General features: G+C 31.8%; 1 protein-coding gene and 1 long non-coding RNA gene across 2 annotated transcripts in view; both read right to left on the bottom strand.

Annotated features, from left to right (window-relative positions):
- Positions 1 to 471: 471 nt before the first annotated feature.
- Positions 472 to 1,600, bottom strand: LOC140439737 (uncharacterized). Its single transcript, XR_011950713.1, has 3 exons — positions 1,349 to 1,600; positions 671 to 760; positions 472 to 582 (listed from the first exon to the last, which is right to left on the bottom strand). It is a non-coding gene; the product is annotated as an uncharacterized lncRNA (long non-coding RNA).
- An 842-nt stretch (positions 1,601 to 2,442) lies between these two features.
- Positions 2,443 to 15,463, bottom strand: part of RpS24 (ribosomal protein S24) — a 32,904-nt gene continuing 19,883 nt past the window's right edge. Inside the window, exon 4 of the mRNA XM_072545503.1 lies at positions 2,443 to 2,587. Within this exon, the coding sequence (XP_072401604.1) occupies positions 2,585 to 2,587 (3 nt within the window). The 3' untranslated portion in view covers positions 2,443 to 2,584. The remainder of the gene's footprint in view (positions 2,588 to 15,463) is intronic.

Below are 15,463 nucleotides of genomic sequence, written 5' to 3'. Positions count from 1 at the left end.
GTAATAAACTCACAAAAGTAAGCAGAGGCCAAATTATTTAGAATTTTATAAATGAACAACATTGTAAGGTAAAAGTCCCTTTGTTGAACTAAAACCCACTGCAGCATGCTAAGCATTGTTGCTATAGGTGTATATCTGTTTCCACCAATAATGATTCTCATTCCACGATTTTGTGATTTTTGCAACTGGGCCGATTGATTTAAATTGAAGAGAAAAATAACTGACGAGCAAAAATCGAAGTGAGGTTGAATAATCGCATTAAAAACTGTAATTTTAGTTGCAGTTGACAAATTTTTAGATATTCTTGAAAAAAAGTATAATTTTTTAGAAATCTTTTTTAATATGTAATTAAAATGGTCATTAAAAGACAATGAATTATCCAATTTAAAACCAAAACAAATAATTTTTGCGTAAAATTAAAAAAAAATATATTTTTATTTTACAACTTTAATACCCTATATATCTATTTATTTTTAAGTAGTAAAAACGTACTTGTTCTTTTTTTGATTTAGGTGAACTTGTTGGCGTTGTTTCTGTAATGTTAGAACTTCCACTAGGTTTTTGTGCGTTAAATAAGAGTTTCTGAAAAAATGCTATATTATAACAAATGTTACAAAATTCAGTAAGTTCAACTTAGTCAGTTAGCTAGACCGGTTAGCATAAAATTTACCTGTTTTTTAGGTTCCGGTAGGTACGGATATGTAGATATTTCTACATTATGTTCTTCACGCATTGCAGTATTTCTTAAAATTGGTTGATTCTAAAAATATATAATAGTTTAAAGACTTCAATAAGTTATATTGCATGCATATGGATTTAAAATTGATTTATTGTAGGCACCCCTTAGTGAGTACAGCATTTTTCGTTAGATACATTTTAAACGGCGATTTTTCTCTGTCCAACGAATCTTCAGTAAAATGCAAATCACATACGAGGGATTTTTGGTAGTTCTTTTCCCTCTATATTGGAAAAAAATATCCATGCCTCTCGTATTTCTTTAGATGCAGAGAAACTAAAACGAGTTACATTAACTAACTATTGATAGCAACTACCTCACCGAAAATTACAAAAAAAAAAATAGTATCTATATAAGAAGGATGTAATGGTTTTTATAATTGATAAATACTTTAATTTATGTCACTTTCAAATAAACCGTAGAAGTATCAAAATGATGACGTTAAGCGAAATTAAATATCACCACTCATTAATCTGAGATCACCACTCAAAACAAATTGCAGTTTTTAAAATTTAAAAGTCCGGTTCTGAAGTACAGCGTCGAACACTTCCCCTCGGTACAAATATGGCTACTAATGAATACAATATTACAAATAGAATATTTTAAACTTACCTAAATAGGTTAGCTGACTTTTTGTCTTTCACACAATTTGCAGTTGAATGATAAATATAGTTCTTAATTATACACCGTGGTATTTTATAAAAAAAGACACTAACACAGCCGAAAACTGAATACACAAAATCACACAATTTAACGTAAAAAATTTAAAATAGTGAACAAGTCGTTGCCGGCGGACCGTGCTGGAGGGGTATACTCTGTCTGCTATTTTGATTGGCAGGATGAAGGAGTGGGGATTAAGGGGAAACGGACAGGCTGCGCACTTGTCGATGTTATATCTACGGTTTCGTTAATCTAAGGGTAACATCACCTCTTTCTACGATCATTCTCGTATAAGCGCAAATTCGTAACTAGTTGTTTCCTGAAATATCCACTAGAGTCGCTGATTCTTGATGAAATTTTAATTTTTTGGGTTGCACGTTTCTTTCCATATGCGTTGCGGATCTATTTGGGTTATTGAATCAACGCTTAAATGTATGTAAACAAACTTTGTTTACTTACTGATTTTTGCAGATTCAAACGTTGATCTTGATTATCACACTGTTTTTATTCAATAAAAACTAATTAACTAAATACTTAATGTGTTTTACTTTTTTAAAATCGATAGCTTTGGAACTCGTATTAAATACGTCTGTTCACCTTGCTGTCTCGATTCGAAGTCATAAGGTGCATTTGTGCCTTCAAAAAGATCGTAATTGTTTTGTAAATTTCCATGGAAAATAAATTCTTACATTTTATATTACATACTTATATTTTGTTTAAATTTTACTGTATTTTCATTTTTAGTAATAAACTATATAATTATATTATATATTTATAAATAGTATAATTTATTTCATTGACTACCAATATCTACAATCGTAGACACTATTTTTTTCATATACTTAAGGAAGCAAATTTTGAAAAAACCATTCGAGGGTGTTAATACATAAAATCATATTTTACCAAGATATTAATCAAAAAATAATTTTTAACCGTGCAAATAGAAACTCGTGAATGAAAGGGTTAATAGATTACAGTGAAAACAAATAACTTGTTTTTGGAATAAAAATGTAGCACGGAACTGAGAATAAATAAAACTCAATATATACTTAGAAACTTATATATTTATTGAAATGATGTTTAACATGAAAAACAAACAAGCACATCTTATGTTTGTTGTATAGCACATATAGAACTTGAAACGTACTGTAGATGAGTTCAACACAATGATGTGCGTCCATTGACGGATTACTAAAAAAAATATACATATATAAGAAATGTAAAAGTAGTTGAGTCATTTTTGAATTCAAAAAGAAAAGTGATTATCGTTTTTTCTGTCTTATAATTATATATATATATATATATATATATATATATATATATATATATATATATATATATATATATATACATAAATTACTAAAAATATATATAAGAAATGTAAAAGTAGTCAGTCATGTTTGAATTCAAAAACGAAAGTAATTATCGTCTTTTATGTCGAATATATATATATATATATATATATATATATATATATATATATATATATATATATATATATATATATATATATATGTAACCATAAGCACCCATACTAACAACCGTTGAACGTACTACAGTGTAATGTAAGCAATTGCAAATTCAGCATCTCCAACAATTCCGGACAATAAACCCATTTTTATATTTTATAACATTCATTCGATTATCATTTTTTGATCAATTCGTTTCATTTATATAATTAAGATTTTAATAAAGTAATATTGTATTTTTTTGAAGTAGAAAACTTAGTTGTATAATTTTGAAAATAAATAATTCTTTTTTAAAAGTTATATCGAAAGTGCATCAATTTATCTGGCGCTGCGCACAGGATATAGCTCGTACAAGAAGCATAAACAGTTTCCTTGGTCAACTTAGTTGTTAAACGAGACATCCACCGAACGTTGGAAAGGAAAAGATTATGTGCAGGACATCCCAACAGATCATCCTACTGTAAGTACATTATCCTTTCATTCCTATTTTGATTTATGAGCACTTTTATTGATATAACTGAAGACTATGTGAATCATTTAAACTCTTTACTTGAAAACCTTACATTGAATTCTCAAATTAATTCTAACACCCGTATCAACGCCGATTTTTCTCAACAAATTCCTACCATTTTAATCACAGAATTTGAAATGCCATTTTCAAATGCCGATGTCACTAGCTTATGTGCTACGTTACCAGAATCCTCCACCGGAGATAACTTATCTACCTTTCTAAAATCAGTTGATAATTTAATTACCTTCCTCGTAGGTCAGCAGTTAACACCTTCTCAGAAATTTATTTTAAATTCAAATATCATCTCTCGTATCAAAGTTAAGACTTCCTTAATTATTCAAACAAAACAGCTTGGGCTGAAGTACGTCCAGCTCTTTTGGCTAAATACGGAGACAGACGCTCCGAAGATATTCTAGTTACCCAGCTTTCAACAACTGTCCAAAGAAATCACGAATCATATGATCAATATCACCAAAGAATTACAAAAAATTTAAATGATTTATTACAGCATAGGACATTAAATGACAACGTTAAAACTGTTAATTTTAAGACTCCTTATTTTAAAAATATAGCGTAAAACATAAGTGACGGATTTCTAGAAAACATTAAGCTACAAAAACCCATACAATTAGAAACACTACACGTCGAAAATCTAGACAATTACGAGATTTCATCCGGCCCGACCCAATTTCACGAACCAGCAATAAGAATAGAACATCTAAACGAAGAAGAGAGAAGTAAGATAATAAAACTCTGTAAAAAATACAAAGATATTTTTTACGACGATTAAAAGAATTTAACTCTCACATCAGCAGTAAAACATGAAATTAAAACCAAGGACGAATCACCCATTTACGTCAGAGGCTACAGACATCCCAAATACATGCAAGAGGAGATCACTCGACAAGTAGCCCAGTCTGGTTAAAAAAAAGGTGGAAAAATGTTTCGCAGATATCTGAAGCTTTTAAGACATAGGTGGGGGATACTAGATGATGAATAGATGAAAAGATACTCCTAGTTTTACCTTGCGTTTTTTTAAGCAATAATTTATGGTCACAATTTGATTTTTTGTCTATAAATTTTTTCCCTTATATTTTAAATAAACAATATTTATGTCAAGAATATCTTTATTTTCCCGTTTTTTTTTTAATTAAAATTGATAAATAATTTACAGAGATATTTTCAAAAAAGCAGTTTTTTTGCACTAATTTATAAATTTTATTAATTTTTTTTATTAACAAAATAAAATGGTATTAATACATTTAAACATCAAGGAATTACCATATTTTCGACTTGTACGAAATTTCCCCCCGATCAGTCAAATATTTTATAAGTTATTTAATTTGTTTATCCCTGAGGCTAATTATTTAAACTATTGAGCTTGCCCTATGCATGATAATAGACACATTCAGCAAATTTCATTGGGTTCTTTAAGACAGACTATCTCAGAAGTTAAATGCATATTGAGTTTTCATCGAAATTATTTACAAAATAAACGTTTGAAAAAGGGGTATGTTTTTACTTATAAACAATTGTAATAACTTCGATATTTTTCAAGCTACAGACTTGTACGTACAACCATTGGATAGCTGGTAAAAAAGCTCACATTAAAAAATAAAAAACCTTCTATGACCAATAGGAACGAAGTTAGTAACTATTTTAAAAAAAAATCATATCTCCATTGTTTATAAACATTAAGAAGTAAAATTTGCACAAATTTTGAATGAAAATCTAAACTTTATATTAAAACTTATAGCTATAAAATTTATCTAATTTTTCGAAACGACGGTACTTTCGAAAGATCGACATAGGAAAGTGGAGAGGATATCTGTTTCAGCTCCGTTTTTTTTTTCGGCATCGGAACTTCAAATTGCAACACGTAGGAAAAATTTACATTATCTCGGCTTCCTTTGCAGCTGCAAGCCTCTTTTTTTTATTCTGGGGTAGCTCGTCGAAATATGAATAACTACATAGTTTTCACTGGCCGGAAAATATGGGAAAACTCGGAAAAATTGAGCCCAGTTGAAATTCACCCTAAATACTTTTTTTGAATTTGCTCGAATAGTCTGTCGCAGTATTAATAATGATGACATAATTTTCACCCCCCATAAATCTCGGAAAATCCCGGAAAATCAACATGTTTTTTCATTTTATATCAATGATGTAATAATACTTATATATTTTATAAATTAAATTTCAGGTAATTTTTCACACATTATATTATTATATTCCTTATATTAATTATAATTGTTTGTACATATTTTTATAATTAACAATATTGATTTTTATTCTATTTTTCTTACAAATATGATATACAATATTAATCTTATCTGCCTTACTGCTTTGATAAAATAAGTCGATTTTTTCATCACTTGCCTTATTAAATTTTGCAATGTTTATTGAACTTTACTTTTTTTATTTTCTCTACATACATTGGTTTAAAAGTTAAAATTTGGTTCATTTATTCGACTTCACTGTCAGGTCTGAACCTTTTTGTTGCAGGTTGTTTGTCTTCACTTATTAAGTCAGTCTTTCCATACATTAACATATTAATGAGCGATCTTAATGCCAAGGTGGGTCAAGGTAAGGTAGGAGAACAAGTAGGAAAATATGGGCTTGGAAACAGAAATGACAGAGGAGATCGATTGATTCAATTTTGCCAAAGTGAAGACTTCGTAATAACAAATACCTTTTTCAAATTACCTCCTCGGCGGTTATATACATGGACATCTCCACAACATATCAAAGAAAAAATAGTGAGAAATCAAATAGACTACATTATGATAGCAAGGAGGTATCATAATGCTGTTAAATGTACTAAGACGTACCCAGAAGCTGATATAGGCTCAGATCATAACCCGGTAGTTACTGTGATAGAGGCGAGACCAAAAAAGATTAGAAGACCACACAGAAAGGCACTAGATTTAAATAAATTTAGAAACAAAAATATACGACAAGAAACAGGAGAAAAAATAAATGAAAACCTCCGTTCAGTGTAGCAACAAATTAACGATACAAACAACGTTAACCAAAAATTAAAGTACATAAATACAGCTATACAAACAGCAGGAAAGAAACATGTTACAAAAACAAGAACAAAGAATAAGGGGTGGACGACACAAGATATACTAGACTTGATGGAACAAAGAAGAAAGATGAAGAATTACCCAGACAAATACAAAGAAATAAATAAACACATATAAAAAAGAATAAAAGAAGCCAAAGAGGAGTGGATTAAAGAACAATGTGAAGAAATGGAAACCTATGAGAAAAAGTACGATGCGTTCAATATGCACAAAAAAGTAAAAGAGATAACAGGAAACATAAAGAAATGCCAAATATATAGTTCAGCTCAACAGGCCTCAAAAAGAAATGCCAAATAGGTAAACTTAAAGACAAAGATGGAAATCTTATTGTAGATCTAGAGAATAAAATAAAAAGATGGACAGAATACCTGAATGAATTATTTGAAGACGATAGAAACAACTTAACTCAGATAATCAATGCAACTGGGCCAGACATATTGAAAGAAGAAGTAGAATACGCAATAAGAAACGCTAAAAATGGAAAAGCAAATGGACCTGATGAAATTCCTACAGAACTGTTGAAGCTTTTGAATGATAAATCCGTAACCATAATATTAAATTTTGCAGCGAGGAGCTAAAACAGTTTCCCCTCCACTTTCCTATGTCGATCTTTCGAAAGTAACTTCGTTTCGAAAGGTTTTAAGTTTCGAAAAATTGGATGAATTTTTAGCTATAAAATTCAATATAAAGTTTAGATTTTCATTCAAAATTTATGCAAATTTTACTTCTTAATGTTTATAAACTATGGAGATATAATTGACAAAAAAATTGTCGCTAACTTTGTTCCTATTGTTCATAGCAGGTTTATTTTTTTTTGTTAAATGTGAGTTTTTTTACCAGCTATCTAATGGTTGTACGTATAAGTATGTAGCTTGAAAAATATAGAAGTTATTACAATTGTTTATAAGTAAAAAACATACCCCTTTTTCAAACGTTTATTTTGTAAATAATTTCGATGAAAACTCAATATTCATTTAACTTCTGAGATATTATAAGTCTTAAAGAATCATATTAAATTTGTTAAATGTGTCTAGCATTATTCATAGGGCAAGTTCAATGGTTTAAATAATTAGTCCCAGGGATAAACAAATTGAATAACTTTTAAACTATTTGACCGATCGGAGGGAAATTTCGCACAAATTTAAAGGACGGTAATTCCTCAATGTTGAAGTGTATTAAAAACATTTTATTTTGTTAATAAAAAAATTAATAAAATTTGTAAATTAGTGCAAAAAAACTGCTTTTTTGCAAATATCTCCGTAAATTATTTATCAATTTTAATCGAAAAAACGGGAAAATAAAGATATTCTTGATATAAAAAAATGGTATAAATATTGTTTTTTTAAATTATAAGGGTAAAAACGTATAGATAAAAAATCAAATTCTGACCATAAATTATTGTTAAAAAAAAAACGCAAGGTAAAAATAGGAGTATCTTTTTATCTATTCGTCATCTAGTAACCCCCACCTATGTCTTAAAAGCTTCAGATATCTGCGAAACATTTTGCCGTGAAATCGATGATTTTTGTATAACCAGACTGGGCTAAAGTAAACAAACTTTTAGACAACAAGATAATCCGAACTTCAGTTTCACCTTACTCGGCACCTGTCTGGATTGTCCCCAAGAAACCTGACGCCTCAGGGAAGCGAAAATTCCGCATGGTGATCGATTATAGGAAACTCTATGAGAATACTATTGCAGATAAGTATCCTCTACCAAAAATTAATGAAATTCTTGACAATCTTGGTAAAGCTACATACTTCACCACCCTAGATCTCGCTCAAGGCTTCCATCAAATAGAAGTTCACCCAAATTCTATTAACAAAACAGCATTTTCAGTACCCCACGGCCACTTCGAATTTTTGCGAATGCCTTTTGGACTAAAGAACAGTCCTGCCACTTTCGAAAGATTAATGGACAATATCTTGAGACCCTTCCTACATAAATTTTGTTTTGTTTATATGGATGACGTTATAGTCTTCTCCAAATCTCTCCAAGATCACTTAGTCCACATCTCCACAATTTTTAATACATTTCGAGAAAACAATCTAAAGGTTCAATTAGATAAATCCGAATTTTTGACCAAAGAAGTTGCCTTTTTAGGTCACATAGTTACTCCCGAATGTATAAAACCGAATCCCAGTAAAATCGAGGCTATCCAGAAATATCCTCTACCTAAAACCGTCAAGGAAATAAAATCCTTTTTAGGTCTTATTGGCTTTTACAGACGTTTCTGTAAAAACTTTGCAAAGATCACCTCTCCATTCACGAGATGTACACGAAAAAACGCAACCATTGTCCCCACTAATCCAGATTTCTTAAGAGTGTTTCCAAAAATGTAAACAGTTGCTTACCAACGCCCCGATTCTCCAAAATCCCGACTTTTCTAAACCATTCGTATTAACTACGGATGCATCTAACATAGCTATTGGATCTGTCTTATCCCAGAATAACCAGCCGATCGCCTACTACTTTCGCACATTAAATACTGCAGAGCAGAACTATTCTACAATCGAAAAAGAATTGCTTGCCATGGTAGATTCTTGTAAACATTTCCGCCCATATCTGTATGGCCAAAATTTTATCATTGAAACAGATCACAACCCACTTGTTTGGATTAATAAAATCAAAAATCCTTGCTCAAGATTATCCCGCCAAAAAATTAAACTTGAAGAATTTCAATTTGAAGTCCGATATAAAAAAGGAAAGGAAAATTAAGTCGCAGACGCTCTCAGTCGAATTCGAATAAACGCCTTAAGCACTAGTTCAAACTCTGCCGAACCACTGGATATTAGTGGCCAATTCGACATCGACGAATTCTGAGACGAATTTGGTAAAAACCAAAAGCCAACGGACGGAAACACGCAACACACCGCTGTCGAAAATCCTATTACAGGCATAGAAATATCGGAAGAACCAATCAACTTGTCAACTAACCAAATTATATTTCAACCAAACTCTGAAAAATACGAAATGACTTATAAGAAAATTTTAAACAAACACCGTCACATAGTAACTATTACCGACGATTGGAAAATTACCAGAAACTTTCCAACATTTACTTAGGCCCAATCAAAAATTTGCAATAAAAATACCACACGAATTCCGACCATTCATATGCAATTACTTTAAAGAAAACATAAACTCCACAGTGAAAACAATATTTTGCAACAAACTATTACAAGACATCGAAGACGAAAGACAACAGGTAGAATGTGTCAAAAAATACCACACCGATAACCGTAACGGAATAGTAGAAACTTACAAGCACCTCTTACATAAATTTTACTGGCCCTTCATGCAAACTACAATCTCAAACTTTATCAATACTTGCGAAATATGCTTAAAAAATAAGTATGAAAGACACCCTTACAAACCGCCACAATTAGGACTACTACACATAGACGTCTTTCATTGTAACAAAAATCTTTATCTGACAATTGTAGATTCATTCTCTAAGTACGCCCAATGTTATAAATTACCTGACAAAACGTCGATCTCCATTCTGAGCAAACTACGACACTACTTCTCACATCATAACTATCCCCAAAAAATTGTTTGCCACCAAGGCACAGAATTCAACTCTGCAATCATTAAGGAGTTTTTAAACCTCCATAAAATAGAAATACATTTCACTACTGCCAACAACTCATCTTCTAATTCACCCGTAGAACACTTCCACTTTACACTTATAGAAAAACTTCGCACCTTACGTGTCCAAAACCCTAACGATTCACTAGATGACGTATTCACACATGCCGTTTTAATCTACAGCCAATCTATTCACAGTGCTACCAATTACTCACCTTTTTCAATTCTTTACGGTCCATACGCTGAAGAAATACATTTCGATTTTGACCTTCCAGTGTATGAAACATACAACCAAAACCACAAAGACGAATTACAACCATTCATCCAAGAACTTTACAACAAACAGAAAGAAAAAAGGCAACACGCTTTAGACAAACAAAACGAAAATACCGAAGAGATACCTGAAGTTGATCTTTCACAACCTCTTTATGTATCTAAGAAAAAACACAAGCCAAAATTACAAGCCCCTTTCTCCACAATGCATCCCGACAAACAAGAAAATACAAAAATAATAGGAAAAACAGATAAACAAAATAAAACTAGTACTCACCTTAAATTTGTAAAAAGAACTAGGAAACATGTAGACAAAAATATTTCAAACGAAATCTCTTTTCACGATAACCCTATCCGTGGGACATCCCCTCAAAATACTGGAAATTCCTAATAATGGATACTACGTAATGGATACTACGTAATGGATACTACGCCGAAGATATAGGCAAATCTCACGAAATTTCTCACTACCACAGACACTTTCTGCACATTGACTTAGAAAAACTAGAAGAATCCCTAAACAGTAGCCCAATAGACTATTTTAAAGACCAACTAAAACGAGGACCACTTTCGTCACTATACACTCAATACGAACATCTACAACAACAAGCAGAAGACGACCTACACAAATTACACGCAAAAGAACACAAAAAACAGGACTTTTCAACTTTCTAGGTATAGTCATAAAATATATTACAGGAAACCCAGACGTCTCAGACTTAGACCTCCTAAAAACCCATATTACCGCTATAGAAATGAAACAAAACGAGATAATAAAAACACTTAATAATCAGATCTAGTACGGGCAAGCCAGCGATACGAGATTCGAAAAACTCTTAATAAATTTAAATAAAAATAATGGCTTGCTTATATCCACAATTAACAAGCTGTCAGCTGACCTCGACGGATATGTTGCATTACAGAATGAAATATTAAACCTTCAAAACATATACGAATTTTTGATGAAATTAATCAGAACTATCTCCTTATCCCATCTAGACATCGCCAATATTGAATTGTTTGCATTAAAAGAACTTGAAGATCTTAAAGTAAATCTCTTAAAAATTTATCCCAGAAATTCTTTATTAGTAAATGACGAACACCCATATGAACTAGTTGAACTATATAAAACATTAGTTTGTGTCACACAACGAACTATGCTCATAATTATCAAAATCCCTATCCTCTACGAACAATCCCACAACACATTTAAAATTTATCCTATCCCAAATGCAGACCATATTATGATTTTTCCACCAGCACATTATCGTACCAATAATAAATGGTTCGAGATCTGCACGAGACAAGCTGAGAACATCATATGCACGAAACCAGTAAGGTCCCAATGTACGATACCAAATGTCAAGAATTGCACTAAAAGTATAGCCAAAGAAAATTTCTTTCAAGAAACCAACAATGCGATATTATTGGGAATAGTAGAACCAATAAATATTAGGGAACAAACGATCAAATCCAGCAGCATCCTTACCACAAATGAATCCATTACCATAGATGGCATCAAATTTAACAAAAAGTCAAATCAAGAAATCCACGTACCAGATATCATACCCATGGAACTTATAGCAAACCACGAAATAAAAATCGAAAAACTGAGAATCCCAGAGACGCATGGACAAATCCAACCCATCGAGATAACTGCTAATTTACCACAACTCTCTACTGGATTCAGCATCACTTCACTGATAATCATCCTATTTGTGTCAGTCATACTAACAATATTCCTACTGAAGAAAAGAAAACGTATTTCCAAAATTCTTTTCGGGCCCAAGCTAGACACGGCACGAATCCAAATTTTGGAAGAACTACTAGCCCAAACATTAAAAACTTCGAGGACGAAGTTACATCCAGAGGAGGGAGAAGAAATGTAACCATAAGCTCCCATACAACCGTTGAACTACAGTGTAATGCAAGCAATTGCAAATTCAGCATCTCAAACAATTCCGGACAATAAACCCATTTTTATATTTTATAACATTCATTCGAATATCATTTTTTGATCAATTCGTTTCATTTATGTAATTAAGATTTTAATAAAGTAATATTGTATTTTTTTTTTAAAAATAAATAATTCTTTTTTAAAAGTTATATCGAAAGTGCATCAACGTGTATATATATATATATATATATATATATATATATATATATATATATATATATATATATATATATATAGAGAGAGAGAGAGAGAGAGAGAGAAAGAGAGAGAGAGAAAGAGAGAGAGTGAAACAGAGAGAGTGAAAGAGAGAGAGAGAGAGAGAGAGAGAGAGAGAGAGAGAGAGAGAGAAAAAGAGAGAAAACTAAGATGAATATTATTACAGGAATTAATCTCACCAGCCTTCCAGGTTGAACCGCGTTGATTATCATTGCGCCGAGCTTTCGACATCCTCTTCGATATCTTTCTCAGGGCTTCCAAGGTCACACTCTCCCTAGTCCCCAGACACTACGACACTGATCACAGTATTATTGGTGCTGGGAATAGGGGGCGGGTTATTTATACCGTCGATGGTGACGTGGCTTGGGTGGAGGTTGGCGTGGGGATTGGCGCGAACATTTCTGACAGTAGGATTTTGGTTGACGGGTGGAGGAGAGGACGGGTTGGAGACCTCTCATAAAGAAAATACCATCAGCTCCACCCGTCAACCAAAATCCTACTGTTAGAAATGTTCGGGCCAATCCTCCACCCAAGCCACGCCACCATCGACGGTATAAATGACGCGTCCTCTATTTCCAGCACCAATAATACTTTGATAAGTGATCAGTGTGGTTGGAGACTCGGGAGACCGAGACCTCGGAAGCCCTGAAGATAACATCGAAGATGATGTAGAAAGCTCGGCGCAATGATAATCAGCGCGGTTCAAGCCGGAAGACTGGTGAGGTTAATTTCTGTAATAGTCTTAATATCACCTCTAGGATATATATATAGTTGGCCACTCAAAGAGTCCACCCTGATATTTAGCAATATTGATTGGATTTTGTGAAAATGCTAAAACAGGTCGATTTTTATTCTAAAGGGGTCATGTTTTAACGATATAGATATCCATCAAGTATCAACCCCCACCAATCCAGCTCCACAACTCTTAAATGTTAAATAGGGAATATTCCATATGTGATATATTGTTAGACTGGTGTTTTGCAGGAGAATTCAAACATCCATATTTTTTTAATTAACTCTACTCTTGTAAAAAAATATCAGTTTATTGAAAGTGTTATACATTTTAAAAACTAAACGTAACGCGTATGTCTTATTAGTGTTAATTTACGGTCATACCAAAAACATTAAAACATAAATTTATAATTCCAAACAGTTTACCCGTCAGCTATAACTATTTGCTCAAATATTTAAAATGTTATCTACGAACGTCTATACAATTATAAAGTCGCTATTCGAAATTACGAAGAACATTTTAGGGTTGATGCACTATTCGTTATCTTACGTTCTTCCAATGAGGCTGAAATGGTCGTTATAAATCTTGCTTTTTAAATATCCCTATATGAAGGAGTTCACGAGAGTTCGATGTGGCTTATTAAGTGGAGAGCCAGATAACCTATTTAACTCACCTGTATTCTTCATGTAGGTTATTTAAAAAGCGAGATGTATACCTACAATTGAAGCTTCATTGGAAGAACTAAGAAAGCGAATAGTAATTAATATTTTCGTTGGGAATAAGCCACAATAATAAGTTTATTTTTGACGTCTCAATTTCCTCTTCGGAAATCGTTCTCAAAATACAAAACATTGTATACAAAAACTTAATTAAAATATAAAAATTGTATAAAAAATACAAAACTTATTTTAAACTTATATTGTGGCTTGTTCCCAAAGAAAATAGTAATTGCATTAAGATGCCATCAAAAATATCTTCAGAACAGTAATAAAACGAATATTGCATGAATTTAGTCCAGTAACCCCTGAAATGCTTCAATATGTTCTTCGGAATTTCAAACGGGTACTAGTGAATATTAAAATACAAAACGATAACACTGACAGATACCCTTTATTTCAGTAACCAAGCAAATAAAACTCGGGTGTCTTATAGTAAGTGCCTTTTTATTAAAAGTTAAGCTTTTGTCTATGTTTATAGACTTCATCATAGTTTAAACTACAAAAACCAAGAACAAATTATGACAGTTGCAGCCTATTAAACTATTACAAACTTAACCAAATAGTAGCACAAAACTCAACGTGATTTGGGTGGTAAAACAAAATGCTAACTATAATCAAAGTATACATAACACATATTATTTTAAAATTCTTATCAAAACAGTTATTCAAAAACATAACCAAACAATTACTGACACAAACACGTTGCTTTCAGAATGGAAGTAATAATCAATCACAAAATGTGAACAGTGTCAACTTCAATTGTTTGATTTAATATTAAAAATAGCGGATAGACAAACTACAATAACAGGTAAGTCAAATAAATAAATGTTCTTATGAAAACATACAAAAATACTACGGTTTAATAATATTGATGGAAAAAATGGCATTTTTACAATGTTTATAGTTTGATATTAAAGTAGTTAAAAAATCTAAACCATACCACTCACATACATAGTCGGTAATTTTCTGATAACCGAAATATTTGTTTTAAAACAAAAGTGTTAAATTGTCAAGATCCTTTTTGTGATTCATGGAATTTTTGGCATTATAGATATAACACAGCTCGAGGATTATATGCTGAAATTCTGTATTGGATTGATTTAAGATACATGAATCATTATACAGGACTCTGTGGTCTTTATTATTAACATGGATGCCGAGACAAAAGTTGGCCCTTTACAAAAGTGAATATAAACTTAAACCACAATCAACAAGTATCAGCATCCATGTTAATAGTAAAAACCATAGAATCCTGTATAATGATTCATGTAGGGGAGAGTGGTCTGTCTATGCTGGAACATGGTTCTTAGTGGGACAAATGATCTGGCAACCTTGTACGTTGCGTATAACACCTCAAATCACTTGTGTTGAGTCATCTGTTCATACACGTTGTGTTTGTGATTAATTTGCAATTTCCGACCAATAATAAGAAAAATACAGTATACTACCTTTATAACGAACACGGTTATTACGAGGTTTCGCTTATAACGAGGTACATTAGATGTCCCGTG

Source organism: Diabrotica undecimpunctata, chromosome 1, assembly GCF_040954645.1.
Source record: "Diabrotica undecimpunctata isolate CICGRU chromosome 1, icDiaUnde3, whole genome shotgun sequence".
Lineage (NCBI taxonomy): Eukaryota > Metazoa > Arthropoda > Insecta > Coleoptera > Chrysomelidae > Diabrotica > Diabrotica undecimpunctata.
The sequence above is the reverse complement of the archived record's forward strand: the minus strand, read 5'-3'. Positions and strand labels throughout refer to the sequence as shown.